We start from the raw sequence: 27,696 nt of genomic DNA, 5'->3' as shown, positions 1-27,696 counted from the left end.
GAGAAAATCAGCCACTGGAAATATGTAGCTACTGTGTATTCTAATAGGTGCTTTAACTAAATCTTATATCACTGTATGGATGGGTAAGGGGATTAGAAATGGATCCCCATCCCATGGTTCACATTGTTCTGATTCTGTCTGAATAAACCTTGGCTTTTAATGATGTTGGATGAAATCCTCTGGCAGCAAGGACCCCAGGTAAAAGCATTATTCCCTCCCAGGTATGCAAAGCTCCCATTTGCACACTGCTCATCTCCTGGGCTTCACTAATAACTTGAGAAGCTAAACAGGAGAAGTCCAGTGTCTGGAATTAGGATTCCTTCTCTTTCTTACCCTGAAATCACAGTGTTATCTCCTCCTCAACTGTGTGATTAATTCAAAATTTGGCTTGCTAGACTAATATTATCATGACTGTCTCTATTCACAAGAGTATTTAGAATATATATAGCATAGCATTCAGTTCAGTTCAGTTCAGTTCAGTTGCTCAGCTGTGTCTGACTCTTTGTGCCCCCATGAATCACAGCACGCCAGGCCTCCCTGTCCATCACCAACTCCTGGAGTTCACTCAAACTCACGTCCTTCGAGTTGGTGATGCCATCCACCCATCTCATCCTCTGTCATCCCCTTTTTCTCCTGCCCCCAATCCCTCCAAGCATCAGAGTCTTTTCCAATGAGTCAACTCTTCACATGAGGTGGCCAAAGTACTGGAGTTTCAGCTTTAACATCATTCCTTCCAAAGAACACCCAGGGCTGATCTCATTTAGAATGGACTGGTTAGATCTCCTTGCAGTCCAAGGGGCTCTCAAGAGTCTTCTCCATTCATCTACTGATGGACATCTAGGTTGCTTCCATGTCCTGGCTATTATAAACAGTGCTGTGATGAACAGTGGGGTACACGTGTCTCTTTCAATTCTGGTTTCCTCAGTGTGTATGCCCAGCAGTGGGATTGCTAGGTCATAAGGCAGTTCTATTTCCAGTTTTTTAAGGAATCTCCACACTGTTCTCCATAGTGGCTGTACTAGTTTGCGTTCCCACCAACAGTGTAAGAGGGTTCCCTTTTCTCCACACCCTCTCCAGCAATGGCATTGAAACATGTATAATATCATATATGAAACGAGTCACCAGTCCAGGTTCAATGCACGATACTGGATGCCTGGGTCTGGTGCACTGGGACGACTCAGAGGGATGGTACGGGGAGGGAGGAGGGAGGAGGGTTCAGGATGGGGAACATGTGTATACCTGTGGTGGATTCATGTTGATATATGGCAAAACCAATACAATATTGTAAAGTTTAAAAATAAATAAAAGTTAAAAAAAAATAAGTCTTCTCCAACACAATTCAAAAGCATCAATTCTTCAGCACTCAGCTTTCTTCACAGTCCAACTCTCACATCCATACATGGCCACTGGAAAAACCATAACCTTGATTAGATGGACCTTTGTTGGCAAAGTAATCTCTCTGCTTTGAATATGCTATCTAGGTTGGTCATAACTTTTCTTCCAAGGAGTAAGTGTCTTTTAGTTTCATGGCTGTAGTCACCATCTGCAGTGATTTTGGAGCCCAGAAAAATAAAGTCTGACACTATTTCCACTGTTTCTCCATCTATTTCCAATGAAACGATGGGACCACATGCCATGATCTTCGTTTTCTGAATGTTGAGTTTTAAGCAAACTTTTTCACTCTCCACTTTCACTTTCATCAAGAGGCTTTTTACTTCCTCTTCACTTTCTGCCATAAGGGTGGTATCATCTGCATATCTGAGGTTATTGATATTTCTTCTGGCAATCTTTATTCCAGCTTGTGCTTCTTCCAGCCCAGCGTTTCTCATGATGTATTCTGCATAGAAGTTAAATAAGTAGGGTGACAATATACAGCCTTGACATACTCCTTTTCCTATTTGTAACCAGTCTGTTGTTCCATGTCCAGTTCTAACTGTTGCTTCTTGACCTGCATATAGGTTTCTCAAAAGGAAGGTCAGGTGGTCTGGTATTCCTATCTCTTTCAGAATTTTCCACAGTTTATTGTGATCCACACAGTCAGAGGCTTTGGCATAGTCAATAAAGCAGAAATAGATGTTTTTTGGAAGTCTCTTGCCTTTTCCATGATCCAGTGGATGTTGGCAATTTGATTCCTCTGCCTTTTCTAAAACCAGCTTGAACATCTGGAAGTTCATGGTTCACATAGTGCTGAAGCCTGGTTTGAAGAATTTTGAGCATTACTTAAATTAGCTACTTGTATAATTATCTGTCTTATAAGTTTTATTAGAACTTGTAATTGAATTAGGCAAGCCTAGAAGGAAGCTGTAGTTTACACTTATTTACCCCCCACCCCATGTTATTTCTATTTAGTGAGAGGAAAACAGTGATTTTTACAATTTTCTTCAGAAATGTATTTTTTGAAAGCATTGAACTCTTAGAGAATCTCCTTTATTTATATATATATATATATATATATATGTTTTTTATTCTGTATTTTATATATGTAACCCTCTATACAAATTTGATTTATAGAATAAAATACACAGTATATTTTTAAACTGCCTGCCATGCTTTACCATGGTTGAGGATCAGACAGAGATCTTATGCTGAGTGATGTTTCTTTATTTCAGGGTTAACTGTGTCTACTGTCCTTTTTGGCATCACACGGTCTCTGTTGATATTCTACATCCTTGTTTATTCTTCACAAACTTTGCACAACAAAATGTTGGAGACCATTTTAAGAACTCCGGTATTGTTCTTCAATAGAAATCCAATAGGTAAGTCAGACACCAAAATTTTTAGTGAATATATCTTGTTAACACATTAAGTGCCTGGTTACATTTTCATATTTGAAAATGGAAGAGATGCTTGGAAGAAAATCACTGTGTATGTTTATTCATTTTCTACAAAAAGCTTCACTGATAATTTTTCCTGCCAGAGAAAATCTGAATATAGGAGCATATAAGCTTTTATTCCAATTTATACATGTCTATAAAAATACATGAATGTTTACTTTGCAGGATGATTTAGGAGTCCATTTGTTATGTGGCATGTGAAACACCTAAAGGATGATGCAAATGTGTTGAATGTTTTTGATTCATTGTTGAAACATTGGCTGTGTTACATAGTGTTAAGCTAACTAGGAAGGACCTTCTTCCAGGAAAATCTCTACTGAAGACAGGCTGTGTGTTTCTTTCTTTCATTGTCCATCCATTTCTGGGACCACAGAACTCTGACATGTGCCCATATTTTGAGTTTTACCTAAATGGTAATGTAAGATTAATTAAAATACAAGATCAGTGAAATATAAACATCCTCTTTAATAAAATCAATCCTCTAGTTTTACAATGGACTTTTGGTTACGTTTAAGAGGTCTTGTGGTTTATAGCAGGTGGATCTTCAGTGTTAAGAGTGTCCCTGAAGGTTCCCAGTGATTGCTTCCTCCTCCCTGAGGCCTTCAACCTGTCTTGCTTCTGAAGGTAGTCTCGTGACCTAGGTTCCAATGAAGAGTTAGTTCATCAGCCTACATGCCCACTCTGTTCATTTGGTTAGACTTGTGCTGAGGCCCAAGGAGGCTTTGTTTTTGCAAGTGATGATTGACAGGACCTGTTGAGGCAGGGATGTGACTGGAGAGAGGACAGGAGTAGCCTTGGCCTGGCCATCAACTAGCTGTGTGATCAAGGCCAAAGTAGGTGGATACTACTGGGCAGGCAAATCTCCAGGCAGGATGTTGTCATGGTTATAAGTATGGACCCTGGAGCCAACTTCCTGGGTTCAATCCTAGTGCTAGTTATTAATAGTGGTAGCCAATTATAGTTATGTTAATACTTATATGCTAGTTATTTAATTTCTCTGTGTTTCAATTTTTTTACCTATAAAATGATGATACTATTCACACACTTACCAATATCTTGACATTGTGGGCATTAAGCAAGTTAATACATTCACAGCACTTAGCACAGGGTCAGTGCATAATGAACCTTAGTGAGGATGATGGCATGGTGTCTGGGAACTTCTCTCCTGTGAAATGGGAATAATTGGTGCCCTTCCTGTTTCACAAGACTGTTGTGAGGATTAAATAAGACTGTTTAATTCAGCATCTTGTGCAGATTTATTCAACACATGTTCCTTAGTCCAGGCGTTGTGAGGAGCACAGCATGGTAAACTGCAGAGGCCCACAGAATCTCATCTTATGAAGCTGGAGTGAGGAAGTGATTGGAAGAGTCTTTGCTATTACAGCTGTGAGGTCTCTCTACTTTGCCTGTTAATGTGAAAACTACAGTCATAAATTTGGGAGCATCAAGTGGGGCTGAATTTCTGTTATCACAGCCTCTGAGTGGTTGTGACCACTGTTAACCAGGCTCTTGATGACCTGTAGGCTTCTCCAGATGCTGATTTATTTTTCAAGGATTTGGAACCAAGTTTAAATCTTTAAGATCACTAATCCTAGAGCAGCAGGCATACCAGTGTGTATCTTGTTTCCCCCTCCTGTGTCTATTATCAGAAATTCATTCCTTCAAGAAAATAGAAGCCCAAATAAGTATTGCAAAGATAGGACCAAAGGTTTAGGGGCATCAGTTATTTACTCTTTTAGCAGTATATTAAATTGAACTCTTCTCTGTGTTTATTTTCAAAAGTAGAATTTTTAGTAAATGATTTATGGTGGTCTTTGTTTCTGGTATGTGATGTCAAGAAGAGAAAAACCACATATAGTGGTATTACTTGTTACCAAGTTCAAGCTCGCTCTGCTTGTCTCACAATGCCAGTAAGTCTTACAGACGACATGTTAAGGCAAAGAATAATGACTTTATTTGGAAACCTGGCAGACTTAGAAGATGACAGACTGATATCTCAAAATAACCATCTTATTGGGGTCTGGATGCCTGGTTCTTTTACAGAACATAGGGGAGAGGAAGCGAACGAGGAAGTGAAGTCAAAAGGCCAGTTATCTTGTACAATAAGAGGGCAGTTTTTCTGCAGCCATTCACAGGTGGTGAGAGTCAGATTGTCTCCCTGTGAGCTGATAAAAGCCAATTTAGTTTAACATTCAGGCAGGAGGGCAGGGTTCCCTGACAAAAACAATGCATAGCAATGGTCAAAGAAACAGATCCAGCATGGAGTCAAAATTGGCTCCTCCCTGCTACAGTTCCTTTGCTGTGGCCCTCCCCTGTCTGGGGCCAGTGTCCTGCTCTTTCTCATCCTGAGTCTCCTCATGGTGCACCATCCTTGCAGGGGTGGCTGCAGAGTCCTGATGGCTGCAGCATCCTTTGTTTAATGATGTAACAGGTGACATTTTTAGTTCACACGAGATATTTACCAGAAATTCTCATATTCTATCCTGCAGCCTTAAGGATATACTATTATTGTGGATTCTGAGAAGAGAAGTAAAATCAATGATAAGTGACTCTTGGTCATTTAGTAATATTTCAGTTTTCCTGCCTACATCCCTCTGGTCTTCTTAGATGCTTATTCATAAGTCTGTGCTTGTCACATCTGGTATACCTCTGAAAATAGCAGCTTATTATCCCAGTAGTAAACTTACAACTTGGAAATGGCCACAAGCCATAATTTCCCAACATGTGAGCTGCTGTGAGCCATCTGGAGGGGAAAAAAATTGCAGAGAGGTTATAATTATGTTTATTTAAAAAGTATCACTTGGCAAAATTAATCTTGATAATTAAAGCAAAATTGGTATAACAATTAGGATTAACTTAGGTATTTTGCAACTATTTATTTACCAATTTAGCACTCGGAGTAAGTCTTAGATGGGATGGATCTAAAGGGAGGGAACATTCTCAAATCCACCAACCCTTCCTGTTACTGCCACAAGATTCCCCCATTATTGTAGAAATCAGGACTCAATTTCAATTCCCCATCCACTGCCATTTGGTCATATTTTTGTTTCTCTTTAGGTATCATCCTGTTTTGTCTTTATTTTTACCACTGACATTGGCTTATTTCATATGAATTTGTAATATATTTAATTTGTTGTTGTGTTACCACTAAGTCATGTCTGACTCTTTTATAGTCCCATGGACTGTAGCCTGCCAGGCTCCTCTGTCCATGGGATTTCCTAGGTTAGAATACTGGAGGGAACTCCAGGGCATCTTTCTGACCCAGAAATTGAACCCCTGTCTCTTATGTCTTCTGCACTGGCAGGTGGACTTTTAAAAAAATATTTATTTATTTTTAGTTGCATGGGTCTTTGTTGCTGCACATTGTTGTCGCTTTTTCTGTTGCAGAGCTCAGGCTCTAGGCACATGGACTTCAGTAGTTGTGGTGCACAGGCTTAATTGCTCTGTGGCATGTGGAATCTTCCTGCACCAGGGGTCAAACCCATGTCCCCTGCACTGGGGACATTGTATTACCAGGAAAGTAAATACAATACTTCAAAAATATTGTTTTGATTTGTTCATGAATTATTTCTCTTAAAGCTTCTATCTGAGGAAATGAGTAATTTTTGTATCTATTCTTGCAGGAAGAATTTTAAATCGTTTCTTCAAAGACATTGGGCATATGGATGACTTGCTGCCCCTGATATTTCAAGATTTCATCCAGGTAATGTACCAGTCCTGCTGTACCAGTCCAGAGTTCTCACAGGGAAGAGCAGAGTGCCTGTTTCTCAAGGATTTTTCACAGGGACTGGAGGTGGGCCTTTCACCCTGGTAATGTGTCCTGTTATCTTCTGTAAGAGGCTGTGTTTTTGAGAGAAAGGTGTGGCTGTGATTGGGAGGCTGAGTTAACATGAGTAACCCCTGGGGCAGGAGTGGCTACACAATCATGTCAGTGTTCCTCTGAAGCAGCGACATGCTGGGTAAATGGTTCTCCCTCTGCCTTCCAGGTGTCTGGTGTGGATTCCCTTTACTGTGAGCACATTTCATAACAGAGAGACAGTCACTCACCTCTCATGGAAAGATAACCTAGATTAACTAAATTATGCACTGTATTGGGCTTCCCAAGTGGCTCAGTGGTAAAGGATTTACCTGCAAATGCAGGAGATGCAAGAGACATGGGTTCAATTCCTGGGTTGGGAAGATGCCCTGGAGAATAGAATGGCAACCCACTTCAGTATTATTGCCCAGAAAATTCCACAGACAGAGGAGCCTGGCAGTCTATAGTCCATGGGGCTGCAAAGAGTTGGACACCATTGAGCACGAGCATGATGCGTTGTAGTCCCACAGGGGACAAATATCTGCTGCACCATTTTATTTAGATAAAGCCAGGTGTGGTTACTTACAAATAAAAGATTGGTTAAAAATAAGGTGAAAATAATACTTTAACAAGGACAATGTTGTTTAGTTGCTAAGTTGTGTCCGACTCTTCTGTGATACCATAGACTGCAGCCTACCAGGCATCTCCATCCATGGGATTTCTCAGGGAAGAATCCTGGAGTGGGTTTCCATTTTCTTGTCCAGGGAATATTCCTGACCCAGAGATCAGACTTTTGTCTGCTGCAGTGCAGGCAGATTCTTAGCACTGAGCCACCTGAGAAGTCCAACAAGTTTAATAGAGAGAAGCTTTGAAGATATGAAGGCTTTTAAGCCAGTAATTCGATTATGGGATCAAAGTCATCTCATAAAATGTCTTTTATTTTGTAGACAGTTTTTCTTATCACAGGCTGATTGCTCTGTCCTAAGGTGTCTTATTGCCAAATTCAGACTTAAATTGAAGAAAATAGGGAAAACCACTAGACCATTCAGGTATGACCTAAATCAAATCCCTTATGATTATACAGTAGAAGTGAGAAATAGATTTAAGGGACTAGATCTGATGGACAGAGTGCCTGATGAACTATGGATGGAGGTTCGTGACATTGTACAGGAAACAGGGATAAAACCATCCCCAAGAAAAAGAAATGCAAAAAAGCAAAATGACTGTCTGAGGAGGCCTTACAAATAGCTGTGAAAAGAAGAGAAGCAGAAAGCAAAGGAGAAAAGGAAAATATACCCATTTGAATGCAGAGTTCCAAAGAATAGCAAGGAGACATAAGATAGCCTTCCTCAGTGATCAGTACAAAGAAATAGAGGAAAACAATAGAATGGGAAAGACTAGAGATTGCTTCAAGAAAATTAGAGATCTCAAGGGAATATTTCATGCAAAGATGGGCTCAATAAAGGACAGAAATGTTATGGACCTAACAGAAGCAGAAGACATTAAGAAGAGGTGGCAAGAATAAACATAACTGTACAAAAAAGATCTTCATGACCCAGATAATTATGATGGTGTGATCATTCACCTAGAGCCAGACATCCTGGAATGTGAAGTCAAGTGGGCCTTAGAAAGCACCACTATGAACAAAACTAGTGGAGGTGATGGAATTCCAGGTGAACTGTTTCAAATCCTAAAAGATGATGCTGTGAATGTGCTGCACTCAATATGCCAGCAGTGGCCACAGGACTAGAAAAGGTCAGTTTTTATTCCAATCCCTAAGAAAGGCAATTCCAAAGAATGCTCAAACTACCGCACAAATGCACTCATCTCACGTGCTAGTAAAGTAATGCTCAAAATTTTCCAAGCTAGGCTTCAACAGTATGTGAACCGTGAACTTCCTGATGTTCAAGCTGGTTTTAGAAAAGGCAGAGGAACCAGAGATCAAATTGCCAACATCCGATGGATCACTGAAAAAGCAAAAGAGTTCCAGAAAAACATCTATTTCTGCTTTATTGACTATGTCAAAGCCTTTGACTGTGTGGATCACAATAAACTGTGGAAAATTCTGAAAGAGATGGGAATACCAGACCACCTGACCTGCCTCTTGAGAAATCTGTATGCAGGTCAGGAATCAACAGTTGGAACTGGACATGGAACAACGACTGGTTCCAAATGTAAAAGGTACTACGTCCAGGCTGTATATTGTCACCCTGCTTATTTAACTTATATGCAGAGTACATCATGAAAAATGCTGGGCTAGATGAAGCACAAGCTGGAATCAAGATTGCCAGGAGAAATATCAATAACCTCAGATATGCAGATGGCACCACCCTTATGGCAGAAAGTGAAGAAGAACTAAAGAGCCTGTTGATGAAAGTGAAAGACGAGAGTGAAAAAGTTGGCTTAAAGCTCAACATTCAGAAAACGAAGATCATGGCGTCCGGTCCCATCACTTCATGGGAAATAGATGGGGAAACAGTGGAAATGGTGTCAGACTTTGTTTTTTGGAGCTCCAAAATCACTGCAGATGGTGATTGCAGCCATGAAATTAAAAGATACTTACTCCTTGGAAGGAAAGTTATGACCAACCTAGACATCATATTAAAAAGCAGAGACATTACTTTGCCAACAAAGGTCTGTCTAGTCAAGGCTATGGTTTTTCCAGTAGTCATGTGTAGATGTGAGAGTTGGAGTGTAAAGAAAGCTGAGTGCCGAAGAATTGATGCTTTTGAACTGTGGTGTTGGATAAGACTCTTGAGAGTCCCTTGGACTGCAAGGAGATCCAACCAGTCCATCCTAAAGGAAATCAGTCCTAAATGTTCATTGGAGGGACTGGTGTTGATGCTGAAACTCCAATATTTTGGCCACCTGATGCAAAGAGCTGACTCCTGGTCCAGGAGGTAGGAAAAGCTTCTAGGAGGTGACCTTTGATCCCGGATGAGAGGGAAAGGCCACTGTGAATGGTGGGGCAAAAGGTGCTGGTGGAAGCCAAATTCCTGTGTGGGACCCAGTCTTTCTCTCTATCACCAGCTGAGGGGTAGGGGCTGGAAGGTCCTTTTTCAGCAATGTTAGCATACCTGTGTTCAAACTCATTTTTGATGATTTTGTTTATCCCTGTTGTATTTGATAAACCTTAGAAGATTCTTGATCATTTTTATTTTTATGAAATGGCTAGATGGCATCACCGACTCATTGGACCTGAGTTTGAGTGAACTCCGGGAATTGGGATGGACACGGAGGCCTGGCGTGCTGCAGTTTATGGGGTTGCAAAGAGTCGGACATGACTGAGTGACTGAACTGAGCTGAACTGAACTGAAAGTGTTTATTCCATATACTTTCCCTCATCTAATTACTTTTCATTCCCTTAGATGAAATTTCAGATAATTTATTTAATATTTTGTGATAGTGATGCCAAATGTGGCTAAGGAAAACCCTGGACTCTGAGTAGTGGTCTACACTGCAGGACAGTCCACCCCCTCAGGTGATTTCACTCAGAGACCACATTCCAACAGAGAGATGATCATGAGTTTGTGCACCATCCTGTACACTGACTCTTACAGCTACCAGCCTGTTCAGTCACATTATATAAGTGGTTGGGCAAATTGGATCTGTCCACCATTTAAGAGGATGAAGGAGAGCAGCATAAAAAAGTCAGTTTATGTGGTGTGATGCACCTGATAATTATTCATGATGTCAACAGCTTTAAAGTGTGGCAGTGCAGAGCCCCACAGTCTCCCTTTCCAAGCCTCCATCTGAGCTCTCCCTCTTACCATCTCTGCCCCACAAAGCCACACTCTCCTTTCTGTAAAATGGAAAAAATAACATCCACTTCCTAAGTTTGTTGGAAAGATAAAAATGAAATTCATTTTAATATTATTTTTTGCATAACATCTAAATGCATGTTGAGCACTAAGTATCTATTTTTAAAATACCACATGTGTGTTTTAGGTAAGAGGAATAGTCTGATGAGAGTGGTATTTGTTGTAGTTCAGTTGCTAAGTCATGTTCAACTCTTTGTGATCCCGTGAACTGCAGCACACCAGGTCTTCCTGTCCCTCACTATCTCTTGGAGTTTGCCCAAGTTCAATGTCATTGAATCAGTGATGTTATTCAACCATCTCATTCTCTGCTACCCTCTTCTCCTTTTTCCTTTGGCAAAGTGGCATTATGTTGCATTAAAGTTATTATCAGAGACAGTTTCAAGGCCCATAAATATCATCTCATGAATTTGTATCACAGAGATTCCAGGTTTGTAATCCTTGAAGATTTTGATGAATACTTTCTTATATAGACTCACAAAATAAAAATAAGTTGTTTTCAAGATAGACCATTGAGCATTAACTATTTCAGAGTAATGTAATTTTCAAACAATTTGCCGAAGTCCCAAATGACACTGAGTAAGAAGTCTAAATTATCTACAATTCTTGTCATTGAAATCGTCATCTCCAAGGAGTCTTCCTACTGCTAAAACAAGTGAAAATGAAGGTGAGATGTGGAAGTTAGGTTTAGGCATTGTAATTTTCCAAAAAAAAGGTTTAGGACTGCTCTGAGCATGTGAACTTGCACACAGCTGCTCTCAGCAAAATACTGTAATTTATTGAGGAAAACTAAGTTACAAAACGCTTATTCCCCACACATCCCTCATTCAGGAAAAAAAAAAAAAAATCAGCAGCTTGTCAGAGCTGAACTAGTCTTCACGTCCTTTCATGGACACAAAGCGCTAATCCTGAGGGCACTTGGGTGACCAATGGCGACCATGGTGGGACTACCAGGGACCGTGTCATTCCCTCCTCAGCACACACAGAATGCACTGACTGCAGTTTTATAAAGTGAAAATGCCCAAGAAAAAGAAAATGTGAAGGAGGTGTCCTCAGTCATTTCTTTCCAGAGAGGGGAGTTCAAAACAACAGGCCACTGCATCTGGATATTGAGAATGAAGCCTGAGACTCAGTGTAATAGGTTATTATGGGTCACTTGCTTTTGCAGCCTTTACTTGTCTCAGCACCACTGACCCTTGCATTTCATTGTGTGGAGATGTCAGGGAAAGTGTGTACAGAGTATTCCAGCCTCTCCCACTGAACAATGACTTTGTCATTTTGAGATCTCTGTGGGTGTTGGTCCCTTTCCCAACCCCTTCCTCAAATTCCCCTTGGGGATGTTTATTTTTAATATATATTTAATGCTAGTCCTTTGTGGATATTTTCTTCCTGTCAGTGGCTTGCCATTTATATCCTTAGTGGAGATCAAGGTTTAATTTTGATGAAGTCTAATGTTTACCTTTTTTTTTTCTTTCGTAGTTGATGTTTTTGTATCCTAAGAAATCTTTGCATATCCTTAGGAGTGTGAAGATAATTTTCTGTGTTCTAACTTCTTAGATATTGATGCATCTTGCACTAATCTTTATATGTGAAAGAGTAATTAGTCATTGAGTTTTATTTTTTCCAATTATTCTGGACATGTTTGCTAAAGACTTTATGCATTGGATTAAGGAAATCTGCATCTGTATAATTTATTTTGTTCCTCAGTAGTTGCAGGTTATGCCAATATTTTGATCCTTATACCAATACTGCATTCTTAGTTACTGTACATTTTAATAAGAGATGAAACCCGTAGTTTAAATTGTCTAACTTTGTGCTTCTTTGTCAAGTTTGCTTTGATCATTCTGGATTCTTTACTTTTATATGTCAGTTTTAGAAATCTTTCAATTTGTTTTTAAATAAAAGCCTGAAAATTTTATTAATGTTTCCTTTATAGAATAGAATATTCTATAGAATATTCACGAAGTCTGAGTCTTAGCAATGTTGGATCTGCAATTACTAATATTTGTCTCTCTCTGCTTATTTAGGTCTTCTTTAATTTTAGAAATATTTTGTAATTTTTAGTATAGACATATTACACTTCTCTGGTTAAATTTATTCACACATATTTGTTTTTCATAGTATTATTGGATTTTTAAAAATTATTTATTAATTTATTTTGGATGCACTGGGCCTTCTTTGCTATGTATGGGCTTTCTCTAGTTGCGGTGAGTGGGGATGACTAGTTGTTGTGGGTGAGCTTCTCATTTAGCTTTTCCTATTGCAGAGTATGGGCTCTAGGGCACATGGGTTTCAGTAGTTGTGGTACATGGGCTCGGTAGGTGCAGCTGTCTGGTTCTATAGCCTGGGCTCAGTGACTGTGGCACATGGGCTTAGCTGCTCTGCACATGTGGATTCTTCCCAAACCAGGGATCAATCCCATGTTTCCTGCATTGGCAGGTGGATTCTTAACCAGTTGGACCACTAGGGAAGTCTTGTTTCTGATACCATTATTCACTTGCTTGTTGCTAGTCTATAGAAATATAGTTGATTTATTTGTGAATTAACTTTGCATTGCCTGGAGTCAATAGTGGTATGTTTTTTTATTTTTTTTAATTCTATAGGATTTTGTCCATATGCAATCATGTCAGCTGTAAATAATGGCAGTTTTGTATCTTCATTTCCAATATCTATGACCTTTATTTCCTTTTCTTGACTTGTTGTGGCTAGAGGTTCCAGTTAGTGTTAAAGAGAATCGGTTAAATAAGATAATCTTGTATTCTTAGGGCAAAATCTTTCAGTAATTTTTCATTACAAATATTAATTGGAATTTTTTAGGTAGGTATCTGTTATCAGATTGAAAATGTTTCTTTTAATTTCTCAATTGTCAAGAATTTTACTTCTTTTTAAAAAATGAAGAATAGGTATTGAATTTTAACAAATATTTCTTCTACATCTCTTCAGCTGGTCATACAATTATTTATCTTTACTCTTTTAATGTGAATTATAGTGATTGGTATTTGAAAGTTAAACTTAACATTCCTGGAAAAGAGTTTACTTAGTCATAATGTAGCATCTTTTTCTATATTGCTATATGTAGTTTATCAAGAATTTCTGGACCTGTTGTTCATGAAGGATATTGGTCTATAATTTGCTTTACTTAAAATATTTTCTCAGATTTTGTTATCAGAAGTGTCAGTCAGTTCAGTCGCTCAGTCATGTCCGGCTCTTTATGACCCCATGTACTGCAGCATGCCAGACTTCCCTGTCCATCACCAACTCCCGGAGCTTACTCAAACCCATGTCAATCGAGTCAGTGATGCTATCCAACCATCTCATCCTCTGTCATCCCCTTCTCCTCCTGCCTTCAATCTTTCCCAGTATCAGGGTCTTCTCTAATGAGTTAGCGCTTTGCATCAGGTGGCCAAAGTATTGGAGTTTCAGCTTCAACATCAGTCCTTCCAATGAATATTCAGGACTGATTTCCTTTAGGATGGACTGGTTGGATATGCTTGCAGTCCAAGGGACTCTCAAGAGTCTTCTCCAACACCACAGTTCAAAAGCATCAATTCTTATGTATCTTCATGAAAATACATGGGAAATATTTCCATTTTTAATGGTAAGTTTAATGTCAGCTTGACCAGAATACATTCCTCAGTTATTCAGTCAAAAGGTGATCTGTGTGTTGCTCTGTAGGTATTTTGTAGATGTGATTGAAGTCCATAATTAGTTGATTTTAAGTAGGGACAAAGCCTCCCTGAAATAACAAGAAATTCTACTTGTAGAGAACAGTATCAGCCCTGCCCAAGGGTTCCAGCCTGTCCTTTGTAACAGGCGACCCGGAGTATTTTGGACTTGCCCAGTCAAGTTAGATTGTGGAAATTACCTTTTTATGTTCATTGGTATGTCGTTTAATATTCCAAGACAGTTTGGTTTGCAATTTTTCTTTCTTTTAATGTCCTTATCTGGTTTTTATATCATGATAATGCTGGACCCTGGAAAAGTACCGGGAAAAGTTTGGTAAAACTTTTCTGCACAGTGTTTTTGTGAAGCCCTCTGGACTTACAGTCTTTTCTTTGAGAAATTTAAAAATTATGTATTCAGGGAATTCTGTGGTAGTCCAGTGGTCACGACTTGGTGCTTTCACTGCTGCGGGCCTGAGTTCGATTGCTGGTAGGAAAACTAAGACCCCACAAGCTGCATGGAATGGCCAAAACAATAAAATAAGTAAAATTTAAAAAAAAGAATTCCAATTCTTAATCAATATGCATTTATTATGATTTTCTATATTGTTATGTTTTATATGTCATTTTTAAGACATTTGTCCTTTATATTAAAATTTAAAAGTTTATCTGCACAATGTTTATTATAGTCTCTTTGTAATGCTTATGGTATCTTTTGTATTAAAATGAAAGCTGAAGTGTTAGTTCCCCAGTCATGTCCGACTCTTTGTAACCCCATGGACTGTAACCTGTCAGGCTCCTCTGTCCATGGGATTCTCCAGGCAAGAATACTGCTATAGGTTGCTATTCCTTTTCCAGGAGATCTACCCAATCCAGGGATCAAATGTGGATCTCCCCTATTGCAAGCAGATTCTTTACCATCTGAGCCACCAGGGAAGCCCAATCTTTGGTGTTATCCTCTTTTAATTCATGTGAATTGTAAATTTTCTCTCTCTCTCTCTTTTTTTTTTTTTCCTTTTGCATTTTGTGGTGATTTCAAAGAACCACGCTTTGTGTTTGTTGATTTTTCTGCTTAGAAGTTAGTTTTCTTTTTCATTCAGGTCTTTTGTCATTTAGTTGCTTAGTTGTGTCTGATTTTTTGTGACCTCATGGACTGCAGCACTCAAGGCTTGCCTGTCCTTCACTATCTCCCAGAGTTTGTTCAAACTCGTATCCATTGAGTTGATGATGCCATCCAACCATCTCATCCTCAGTCGCTCCCTTCTCTTCCTGCCCTCAGTCTTTCCCAGCATCAGGGTCTTTTCCAGTGAGTCAGCACTTCACATCAGGTGGCCAAAGTATTGGAGCTTCAGCATCCAATCTTTCCAGTGAATAATCACCATTGATTTCCTTTGAGATTGACTGGTTTGATCTCTTTGCTGTACCAGGGACTCTCAAGAGTCTATTTTTTTTTCTATTTTCATTCTTCTACATACTTTAATATGCTGTTTTTTCTTTTATTTATAAGATGGATTTCAAAACCCTTGATTTTAGCTTTTTTTAAAGACTTTTTTCTTTTTTAAAAAATATTTTAAATTTATTGGAATATGGTTGATTTACAATGTTGTATTTGTTTCAGATGTACAGCAAAGTGATTTAGTTATACATGTACCTATATTCATTCTTTTTTAGGTTCTTTTCTCATATAGGTTATCACAGAATGTTAAATAGATTTCCCTGTGATATACTTTTATAGTGCTCTTCTTTTTAAGGTGTACCATGATAAATTATAAAATAAGAGGACTCCAGTCTTAAATTTTGTAATATCGTTGAACTCTGACAAAAGTGGAAAGGAAACTATTGATCAGTGAGATACACTAAACATGAGGGAAGAGATACACCATGTTTCCCTAAAGCTTCCTATTGTGCTGGTTAGCAAACTGTGAACCAAACCCCACTATTCACTCTTCAGTGGAGTTAGCTATGACTCTAAGTTGGGAGTGAATTGAAGGATATCCAGGTCCCAGAGCTTATGTGGTTGTGAAAAGACCCAAGGCAGTCAAATAAGGGATGAAGAATGTGATTAACATATCCCAAGCAAAGGCCAGGTTTAGAAAAGCTTAGTCTTAGGGTTTGTACGTGGATGTGTATGCTTGTTAGTCACTCAGTTGTGTCCGATTCTTTGCAGCCTCATGGACTAAACTGCCAGCCTCCTCTGTCCATGGAATTCTCCAGGCAAGAATAATGGAGTGGTGTGCCATTCTTTTTTCTAGGGGATCTTCCCAGCCCAGGGATTTTCTGTGAATTTTTCTGAATTATGAAAAATCACCATTTTCTCTCAAGTGAAAGATTTCGTCTAAGAATTTTTTATTTGATTATGTGGATTCATAGACTTTGGATAGAATTTCCCAAATGGTGTAGTCCAAATGAGAAATATATAAAAATAATGATTCTCCTTATCTGGGGAATATCAGGACTTGGGTCACTTGCTTCTGGGTCAATATACTTCTTTCTATATACCCATCACTGTCTCTGTTCCATAGTCTGACAGAGGTGCAGAAGCACATGCCGTGGTGATGTGGTCCATCAGATGGGCCTGGAATCCAACCAGGTGGGGGTAACTGTGTGTGTAGCTTGAATTGGGCTTTTTGGCATTTCTGAGAATGTAGGAGAAAGAAATGAGGTTGGCTACAAGGAAGGGATTTATTGTGTGTTTATTGTACACTAGGATCTTTTGTTTCCTTCTTCAGATGTTAACTTCTTGCTTAGATACTATTTTCATCTTCTACAAACTTCTATAAAGGGTTTAAGATGGCTGGCAATAAAAGATTCACAAGTGTACATAAATATAAAAGTAAAAGTTCTCAGTCATGTCCAACTCTTTGGGACCCCATGGACTGTAGCCTGCCAGGCTCCTCTGTCCATGGGATTTTCCAGGCAGGAATACTGGAGTGGGTTGCCCATCCCTTCTCCAGGGGATCTTCCAAACCCAGGGATCAAACCTGGGTCTTCTGCATTACAGGCAGATTCTTTACCATCTGAGCCACTTGGGAAGCCAATATGTTGTGTGTGTGTGTGTGTATAATAAAGCTGTTAGAGGTACCCTCTTTGAATTGCTTTAGAATTTAGGGCCATGAAATCTGAACCTAACTCCAGAGTTTCTGAGAGCATTAGTAATGGGTCTTCAGTGGGTACCTAAGGAAAAAGCATTGGCACAGCTTCCATGGAGCCCTTCATTTTGATCTTACCTCTGCTTCCCAGGCTACGTGCCAGGCTGGGTTAGTCATAAAAGGCCCTCACCTGGAGTGGTTTAGTCACTCAGTCTTGTCTGACTCTTTATGACCTCATGGACTCTAGCCTGCCAGGTTCCTCTGTTCATGGGATGTTCCAGGCGAGAATACTGGAGTCAGTTGCCATTTCCTTCTCCAGGGGAACTTCCTGACCCAGGGACCAAACCTGGGTCTCCTGCATAGCAGTCAGATTCTTTAATGACTGATCACTAGGGAAGCCACCTGGGGAGAGCCAGATTATTGAAACGGATGAATGTTGTTCATCAAATGATGCAAGTCTGCTAAAAACCAGTAATTTGGGTTTTTTTCTTTTAATAATTAACACTTTAGGTGTAGTTTTTTGTTTTTGACAAAAAACAATGACAAGCCAAGTGACCTAAAGGCTAGACATAGAAGGAGCTGGAAGGACCCCTCCCTATGAACATGAAGGTTGTAGCCTGGTAGGATGCACAGTCAAGCCAGTGGCTGAAAGAAATTGTTTTCTGTAGGTCTAATAGGAGGGCGGTCAGACAGCCCTACTTTTCTCCACTTACGATTAGCATTTATTCCTTCAGAACTCCATGCTCTTCACTCTGAGTTTTCTTTTGATACCACAGCAGAGGTGGGGAGAAACAGGAAAAGCACGTGGGTCTCCATCCAGATCATGCAGTTTGGTTCCCAAGGGCTCCTGGCCACAGAGTCACAGTTCTGGTTGTTTGTTCCTCCTGCCTGCAGCTGTGGATCTGGGATTCTCTGAGTACAAACGGTTCCTCTCTTTCTCCAGGATAAGCAATACCTTCTTGGGAAACTTTAGGACAGCCACTTACCCTCCCAACTTCATCATTTCTTATCTTAAAGAATCGCCAGTGTTAACTCAGACAAGCATCTCAGCCTTCTCATCCCAGCTCCTTTTTTGTCAAAATTTCCATCAACTGTGATTACTGCCTGCAAGTCATTCATGCCATTCTTTATATTTGTTAAACAAGCCTATAAAATCAGTCATGAGTCTTAGAATTGTCTAAAAATATTCAGGTATTCTTCCCTGTGTTTCCCCATCCCCCTGTGCAGATCACCATGGATTTGTATCCACCTGAGATCATAAACTTCAGAGGCCTTGGCCAAGACTGGGTGAATCTGCTAGTCCCTAGTACCTCACCCGACTTTCATAGCAGGCAGACACTAAGTGTTGATTGCATTCTTATTGCCTGATACTGTCCTCCAGAGTATCATCATACTTTTCCTGATAAAGATGGATGCTTAAATCAGCATCAACCAATGATTTCATTTTCTGTTCTACCTGCTGTCTTTCTTAGACCTAGATCATTTCCTAAGAGAAAATCATCTCAGGGGATAATGTGATGATTAAGAGAATGTTCATGGAACTCAGCACAGGGCCTTACACACAGTACACACACTGTAAATGGAATCTGGTGGTGTTATAATAGTTAACCTTTCAAATGGGCATTTTAAATACTTAGTATAATGATAGAAAGATGGCTGTATGTTGGGGGCAAGCTTAAATATGACATAATGGCTCATGACATGGGGTTCCCAGCTCCGTGACTTAAGCTTTGCAGTTTCCAGTAAGTTGCTTTTCCTCTCCCTGTGCCTCACTGTCTCCATTTGTAAAATTAGATAATACTTTTACTAGATATGTTACACTGAATTTGTAATTGCTGCTGCTGCTGCTGCTTAGTCGCTTCAGTCGTGTCTGACTCTGTGCAACCCCATAGACGGCAGCCCACCAGGCTCCCCCATCCCTGGGATTCTCCAGGCAAGAACACTGGAGTGGGTTGCCATTTCCTTCTCCAATGCATGAAAGTGAAAAGTGAAAGTGATTAACTACTTCTTTTTCCCTACATGGATAGCTGAAGCATATGGATTCCTCATCTGTAATGCTTGCTCACTCCTCTCTCTAGTAACTCCTGCTGACTCCTGATAGTTTGAGATGCAGCTCCTACTCTCTGAGCCTCAAATAGTCTCATCTGTTAAAAATAATAATTCCTGCCTCAAAGGGCTACTGAGTGTATCACAAGAGCTGATACCTAGAAAGTTCTTATCAGAGTGTGTGGTGCATGCAATAAACATCATGAGGACCACCTATACTTCTATTTCTTTGGAAGGGAAAGCATTCCCTGCTGTTTCAACAAGTTTCAAGGAAAGGAGTTTAATCCTAACAAATCAATAAAATTTATCTTTGAAAAGTATCCTTGACATGAAGGCCTCTGTATTTTCGCTATTTCAGACATTTCTACTTGTGATTGGTGTGGTGGGCGTGATGGTGGCTGCAATTCCTTGGACTGCTATACCTGTGATTCCCCTTGGCATCATTTTCTTTTTTCTTCGACGATATTTCTTAGAGACATCACGAGATGTGAAACGCCTGGAATGTACAAGTGAGTATCAGGGCTCTCAGGTTGGGATGGAAGTGTAGTCTATCTTCCATTTATGCCTCAATTAACCAGACCCCTGAAACTCTGCAGACTGTTCTATGGGATTTCTCACTGTTAACATTAGGTGATTGAAAGTTATGGCCCCTGAGAGTAGGTTTGGCCCTTAAGGCAAATGGGGCTGGCGGCGGGTCAGCTGCCCTTTGCATTTTATCCCAAGGAGGATGGATGTGAGCACCATGAAGACAAGAACCATTTCTGTCTTGTTCATGACCTATGTCCTAACACAGAGTATCCACTCTGTTAATACTATTCTTGAAAGTATTTCATCATGTTGGAACTAATGTAGAAGGAAAATAGAGAATTGTTCTTCAAAAGAAAGCTGAGCACTGAAGAATTGATGCTTTTGAACCATGGCGTTGGAGAGAAGACTCTTGAGAGTCCCTTGGACTGCAAAGAAATCTAACCAGGCCATCCTAAAGGAGATCAGTCCTGAGTGTTCATTGGAAGGACTGATGTTGAAGCTGAAACTCCAATACTTTGGCCACCTGATATGAATAGCTGACTCATTTGAAAAGACCCTGATGCTGGGAAAGATTGAAGGCGGGAGGAGAAGAGGACAATAGAGGATGAGATGGTTGGATGGCATCACTGACTCAATGGACATGAGTTTGGGTAAACTCTGGGAACTGGTGATGGGCAGGGAGGCCTGGCGTGCTGCGGTTCATGGAGTCACAAAGAGTTGGACACGACTGAGTGACTGAACTGAACTGAACTGAAAGTTACCAGAAATGACAAGGAAAGGAAAAGATTAGGGAAAGGAAAGGAGACCTCAGGAAATATATGTCAAAAGTGATATATTTGAAAAAAAAATATTCTTTCACATGTTCTAGTAAGTTACAGTTGTTAAAAGTATTGGAAAGATGTGTGTTAGTCACTTAATCATGTCTGACTCTTTGAGACTGCATGGTTTGTAGCCCACCAGGCTCTTCTGTCCATGGAATTCCCCAGGCAAGAATACTGGAGTGGATAGCCATTCCCTTCTCCAGAGGATCTTCCTGACCCAGGGGTTGAACCCAGCTCTCCTGCATTGCTGGTGGACTCTGATATCTAAGTCACCAGGGGAGCCCTATTGAAAAGATAAGCCCTTTTATTTTCATGTCTGCTCTTTGTCATTTTCAGTATTTGGGGTGATAACCACACTGTTTGAAAGCTGAGTGGGGAAGAATTGATGCTTTTGAACTATAGTGTTGGAAAAGACTCTTGAGAGTCCCTTGGACTGCATGGAGATACAACCAGTCCATCCTAAAGGAGATCAGTCCTGGGTGTTCATTGGTAGGACTGATTTTGAAGCGTTTGAAACTCCAATACTTTGGCCACCTGATGTGGAGAGCTGACTCATTTGAAAAGACCTTGATGCTGGGAAAGATTGAGGGCAGGAGGAGAAGGGGACAACAGAGGATGAGATGGTTGGATGGCATCACCGACTCAATGGACATGGGTTTGGGTGGACTCCGGGAGTTGGTGATGGACAGGGAGGGCTGGCATGCTGCAGTTCATGGGGTCACAAAGAGTCTGACATAACTGAGCAACTGAACTGAATTGAACCACACTGTTTGTGTTCCCCTTTCTCAAAGCTATTCATATAAATGATGCTGAAAATAATCCCCTAGGAGAACACAGGAGGGGGATCGGCTCAGTATGTATTTAGTTGATAATTCCATTCACCTTCCTAGTTTTAGAATAGTGGGGAACAAAGGCGTCCCTGGTGGTTCTGTGATTAAGACTCTGTGCTTCCACTGTGGGGGCCACCACTTTAGTCCTGGTTGGGAAACCAGATCCTGCAAAATACAGCAAAAAAAAAAAAAAAGAATAATGGGGAACACATTTTATGATTTATTAGTCTATTCTACAGGTAATCACAGATGATGAAATAATCAAATTTTTCTCTTATTATTGCACACATTTCATCAGTATTAAAACAAAAATAAGGAAAATAGATTGTTATATATTTTTAAAAGTTATAAAAATAACCAAAAAGTAAGGAGAGAATATGTTTGCATCAGAGACCTCAACCTTGAATAATTATTGGAGATTAATACCAACTTAACCTTCTAGAAACCAAGCCAAGAACAGACTCATGTTGAGTGTCATGCTTCTCTGTATCTACTAAGTGGAAAAAAATCTCAGTTCATCCAGTCAAAGGAGTTGTTTTATGGTGGCATTTGTATGTTTTGTTTTTAATAATAAACACTTGAGGTACTTACCTTTATTTGCAAAAAGAATAGTGATCATCAGTTTCATAAAATCTATAGAAGACATTTTCATTCATCAAGAGAAGCAGCTAACCTCCTGTGAGGTCGAGTTTGGCGAGGTGTTTGGATGGATGGGGAGCAGTAGAGTCCAGGTGTGTGTGCAGTTCTACCTATATGACTCAGTGGGATGGTAGGACCTGGGGAGGCAGAAGAGGAAGTGATGAGCTCCATCCAGTCTTCTGTGTAGACAGGGTTCAGACGTTTTATGGTTTGAGACCACTCATGAAATGAAGTCATTCAATAGTCTTATTGCAAAGCAGGTCTCTGGCACATTGAGAGAGAGGTTGTTCCAGAAAGAATATTTGACAGAATTTTTGCATGGGGCAAGAGCTATTTCCCATTCACGTGGAAGTGGAGAAATGGGCTCCTTCTGAGGCTTTTGTCAAGAAGCAGTACAGGACTTTCTCAGTATTTGATCTGAAGAGTCTGAGAACTTTGGCACCATCATTGTGGATTATTTGGATTTTTTGCACCGAGTAGGGTGAAACAAGTTAAGTTCAGTTCATTTCAGTGGCTCAGACGTGTCCGACTCTTTGTGACCCCATAAATTGCAGCATGACAGGCGTCCCTGTCCATCACCAACTCCCAGAGTTCACTCAAACTCACGTCCATCAAGTTGGTGATGCCATCCAGCCATCTCATCCTCTGTCGTCCCCTTCTCCTTCTGCCCCCAATCCCTCCCAGCATCAGAGTATTTTCCAATGAGTCAAATCTTCACATGAGGTGGCCAAAGTACTGGAGTTTCAGCTTTAGCATCATTCCTTCCAAAGAACACCCAGGGCTGATCTCCTTCAGAATGGACTGGCTGGATTTCCTTGCAGTCCAAGGGACTCTCAAGAGTCTTCTCCAACACAACAGTTCAAACACATCAATTCTTCGGCGCTCAGCTTTCTTCACAGTCCAACTTTCACATCCATACATGACTACTGGAAAAACCATAGTCTTGACTAGCAGACCTTTGTAGGCAAAGTAATGCCTCTGCTTTTTAATATGCTATCTAAGTTGGTCATAGCTTTCCTTCCAGGGAGTAAGCGTCTTTTAATTTCATGGCTGCAGTCACTATCTGCAGTGATTTTGGAGCCCAGAAAAATAAAGTCTGACACTATTTCCACTGTTTCCCCATCTATTTCCCATGAAGTGATGGGACCAGATGCCATGATCTTCGTTTTCTGAATATTGAGCTTTAAGCCAACTTTTTCACTCTCCTCTTTCACTTTCATCAACAGGCTTTCTAGTTCCTCTTCACTTTCTGCCATAAGGGTGGTGTCATCTGCATATCTGAGGTTATTGATATTTTTCCCAGCAATCTTGACTCCAGTTTGTGCTTCATCCAGCCCAGCGTTTCTCATGATGTACTCTGCACAGAAGTTAAATAAGCAGGGTGACAATATACAGCCTTGACGTACTCCTTTTCCTATTTGGAACCAGTCTTTTAGTCCATGTCCAGTTCTAACTGTTGATTCCTGACTTGCATACAGATTTCTCAAGAGGCAGGTCAGGTGGTCTCGTATTCCCATCTCTTTCAGAATTTTCCACAGTTTATTGTGATCCACACAGTCAAAGGCTTTGGCATAGTCAATAAAACAAGTTAGACAATACATTTAATCCAGGTACCCCATCCTGCACACCTCAGATAACCATATGCGGTAGCCAGTTGATTAGAATGTTTATGTTCTCTATCTAGGTGGTGGTGGTGGTTGTGTTCAGTCCCTCAGTTGTGTCTGACTCTTTGATCCCATGGACTACATGTAGCATCCCAGGCTTCCCTGTCCTTCACCATCTCCCAGAGTTTGCTCAAAGTCATGTCCATTGAGTTGGTGATGCCATCCAACCATCTCATCCTAGGGCTAAATGGATGGTCACCTGGTCCCCAGCCCAAGCTGTCCTCCCCCAGCTGAGGGCTTCCCATTCTGTCTGAGCCCCAGTGTCTCACAGAAGGAAGCCTGCTCCTTCCTTCCTTATAGAATTGGGAACACTAAACACAAGAGGAGGTTCTGTGTATTTACCTATTTGTACCTCAACTCCTTTAAATGTGCAGTGCCCAGATGCATGTTGGTACTGGCTGAACTGTCATCAGACAGGCATTCAGATACTGGACTAAAAAGTGAGGACCTGAAAACAGTTTGGAGTTTCCCCCTTGATTATTTCCCCATCATTTTATAAAATCTCTGTAGCCTCCTGTAAGATGCATTACTAACTTCCCATAAACAACCTAATTGTACTAACAGGTCTTCTCTAGGAGACACACAGGTAACAAAGTGATGTCAGTATTTCCTGCTGATACAGCACAAGTTATCACTCACCTCAGACAGAGGTCACAGGCTCACTATGTGCCCCTGACAACAGCAAGTTACAACCTCATTCATGGGAAGAATGAAAACCCCACCAGAAGTGTCCTCCCTGCTTGGCAGCCTGCAGCCCACCTGTTCCCTGATAGGCAGGAGCCTGACCTTGGTGCTTATAGTCTGTGTGCTCTTAGAGAAGAAGGCAGGAAATGAATGGTCAGTCATGTGACACCAAGCCCAAATCCACATGAAGTCACTCAAAAGAGAATGGCCACTAAGGCCACTGTCAGATTCTAAAAGATTGATGTGTCACATGCCACAGTGACCTCAGAACACCAGGACAGGTATCTAGCAGACAGCTAATAAAATGTCCATCAGGTTCCTGGAATGGAAGTCAAGACTGTTCAAAGGCTCCTTGTCTGTCGGGTCCTGTGGGCACAAGGGCGGGGCAGTGCCAGGTGCTCTGTGACCCACACAGAGGCTCCTGGCACAGGTGCAGAGAGAGGCCCACGACGGGGGAGGCAGCAGACTGTCCACTCCCCTTATTTATCTCACCATGTCCTGTGTCTGGCTCTGGTACAGGATGGGGGATGTACTGACTCTATCCCAGCCCTTAGGTTACTCATCTAAGGAGGAGACGGCCCACAGGTTACTCAACAAAATTCAGTGTGGTGAGGACTCTAATTAGGAATTAAATTTTAAAAGGCTACTGATTCAAAAATTAGTGAACAGTAATTACTCACCCATGATAAATAATGAAATATTACCATTTTCAGCAACATTGATGGACTTGGGAATATTATTATTTGTAAAGTAAGTCAGAGAAAGATAAATATGATATCACTTATATATGGAATCTAAAAATAATACAAATGAATCTGTACACAAAATAGAAATAGACTCAGAGACATAGAAAACAAACTTACAGTTGGCAAAGGGGATTGGGAGAGAGGGAAGAACAAGTTAGAAGTATGGGATTAATAGACATATTGCTATTAATGTGTCAGATAGACAACAACAAGGAATTACTGCAAAGCACAGGGAAGTTTATTCAGTATCTTGTATTAACCTGTAATGAAATAAAATCTGAAAAAAATAACTGAATGACTGTACTATATACCTTAAACTAGAACATTATTGTAAATCAACTGTACTTCAATATATTTTTAAAAAATTGTCAACAATTTCCACCTGATGAGATGCCAGAAGAATTTGGAGGGAGGCGTATGTGAGAGGATCTTGATGAAAGAACAATAATTTCTTTATCTAAATCTAGCTGTGATTTGAACTTGATCAAAGATAGTTTCAAGGAGAAGCTTTCATTCCCAGGTCATTAAAGTGAAGCTTGATGTGAGCAGGACTTTGAGGGTCACATGGAGGATTCTCTTTGGTGGGATGTGTGACCACAGAGCCCGGGAGGCAGTGGGTTTCCTTGCATCCAGCCTTCTTGACCTTCTCTGTCTCTGCTTCCCCAGCACGGAGCCCGGTATTTTCCCACTTAGCATCTTCTCTCCGGGGACTCTGGACCATCCGGGCGTATAAAGCTGAACAGAAGTTTCAGGAACTGTTTGATGCACACCAGGATTTGCACTCAGGTCTGTAAGTTTCTGGAGATGTTTTCAAAGGATGGGATGTGCTCCCTTCTGAGGCTGACCTCCCTCTCAGGTGGCCTGGCTGCCCACACCTCTCTCTGTGTCACTCCTCATCCCCCTCTGCACACCTGCCTCCCCCACCCCTTCCTCTCAGCATCCCCTCAGTGCTCCCTTCTTCCCTGTCATTCCCTGCTTTTCTCCCCTGACTGGCTCGCATTGTCCTTGCATCACTGTGCCCTGTAGACTTCTGTCTCTTTAGGGTAAGAGTCAGCAAACTTCTTTTTTGTGAAGATCCAGATAGAAAATATTGTAGGCTTGTGTGCTGTACTGTGTCTGTTGCAACTACTCACCTTTGCTGTTGTAGCACAAAGACAGGCAAAGATAATACATCAGAAAATGGCGGTTTCTGTGTTCCAATAAAAGTTTATTTACAGAACCAGGTGGTGGCTGTTCTCACCCTCCAGACTGCGGTTTGCTGACTTTTCAGAGCGTGGAGGGTGGCACATGTGATTGAGGAAATAATTTCCTGATTTGCCACCCACTTGATTATGTTTTTAATCAGTGAAATTTTTCCCTAGGTAGAAAATTCAGAATTTCCTCCAAGTCTATAAAATCCAAGCCAAACTTTCTGATAATTATTGTATTTTGAAGATAAAAATGGCATTTTGAAAGTCACATGCAGATCCTGTTAGCTGATGGTCATATAGACACTGGATCCTAAGAATAAACACTGCAGGGCCCTGTGGTGAGGGCAGAAGGTGCTGGAAACAGTGTGAGCTGTGCTCTCTGCTGTGTGAGAGCTGGGAGCAGTCGACCCTGTGAGAGGATGATCTTCACGCTGAGGCCCAGCACTGCAGGAAATGCACAGATGAGACGATTCCCCATCTTCCTTCTTCTGATCTTATTTCTGTTGATAACCTGTGGGTTGAAGTTTCAATTCATGCTTCCTGGACTGATTTCTGTGTGTCTCATACATTGTCTTGTGTTAGAACCTAGTTTTCTAGAATCTTCAGGTTCCTTGGGTATGTAACTTTGCTGTCCTACCTGTGTAAAATCTTCTGTAGCTCAACTGAGAAAATATTCTCCCTCATGAGAAGCAGCTAACATAGTTTTTGTATTACACTTATTATGGTTCACAAATCCAGAGGCTTGGTTCCTGCTTTTGACGACGTCCCGATGGCTCGCTGTGTATCTAGATGTCATCTGTGCCATCTTTGTCACTGCTGTTGCTTTTGGGGCCCTGATTCTGGTAGAATGTAAGTACAGATGTGAATATTTGTGGTATGTTTACACTTTTTAGCTTTTTTTGTAGTTATTAAACTCTAATCATCATGTCTAATATATACTCTTTGGTTCTAATGAATTGTATTAAAGTGTCTGCAGTACGTGACTCCCACAGTGTGGTCCATGAGAAGTTGTTTGTGTCTTAATGAGAACTTTTATCTTTTTTTTAATTTACTTATTTATTTACAGTAGGTCTTTTTGAGGCCATTAAAAAAATGATTGGCATATGGTTGATTTACAATGTGTTAGCTTCAGGTGTATGGCCAAGTGACTCTGTTATACATATATCCACTTTTTAAAGATTCTTTTTCCATACCCCATGAACATTGGGGTGAATGTATATTTTTTTTTAGTAATTTGCATTTTGATTAATACTTCAAATGAACTGTCTTTTAGAAAAGAATTTCTATTTTTCACTTTCAGAGTCCTTAGGAGCAAAGTCCAGGTATGACGTGCCTGCTCCAGCAGACCT

The 27,696-nt window shown here is 40.6% G+C and overlaps 2 protein-coding genes across 2 annotated transcripts in view; one reads left to right on the top strand and one right to left on the bottom strand.

Annotated features, from left to right (window-relative positions):
• LOC100337053 (ATP-binding cassette sub-family C member 4) overlaps nt 1–27,696 on the bottom strand; it is a 1,051,816-nt gene that overhangs the window by 667,819 nt on the left and 356,301 nt on the right. The gene's annotated exons all lie outside the window — the stretch shown is intronic.
• Nucleotides 1–27,696, top strand: part of LOC522174 (ATP-binding cassette sub-family C member 4) — a 100,297-nt gene that overhangs the window by 66,305 nt on the left and 6,296 nt on the right. Inside the window, 5 exon segments of the mRNA XM_059892295.1 lie at nt 2,610–2,756; nt 6,458–6,537; nt 19,604–19,754; nt 25,824–25,943; nt 27,086–27,196. Of these exon segments, the coding sequence (XP_059748278.1) occupies nt 2,610–2,756; nt 6,458–6,537; nt 19,604–19,754; nt 25,824–25,943; nt 27,086–27,196 (609 nt within the window).

The sequence above is a fragment of the Bos taurus genome, chromosome 12 (genome assembly GCF_002263795.3).
Source record: "Bos taurus isolate L1 Dominette 01449 registration number 42190680 breed Hereford chromosome 12, ARS-UCD2.0, whole genome shotgun sequence".
Lineage (NCBI taxonomy): Eukaryota > Metazoa > Chordata > Mammalia > Artiodactyla > Bovidae > Bos > Bos taurus.
The sequence above is the reverse complement of the archived record's forward strand: the minus strand, read 5'-3'. Positions and strand labels throughout refer to the sequence as shown.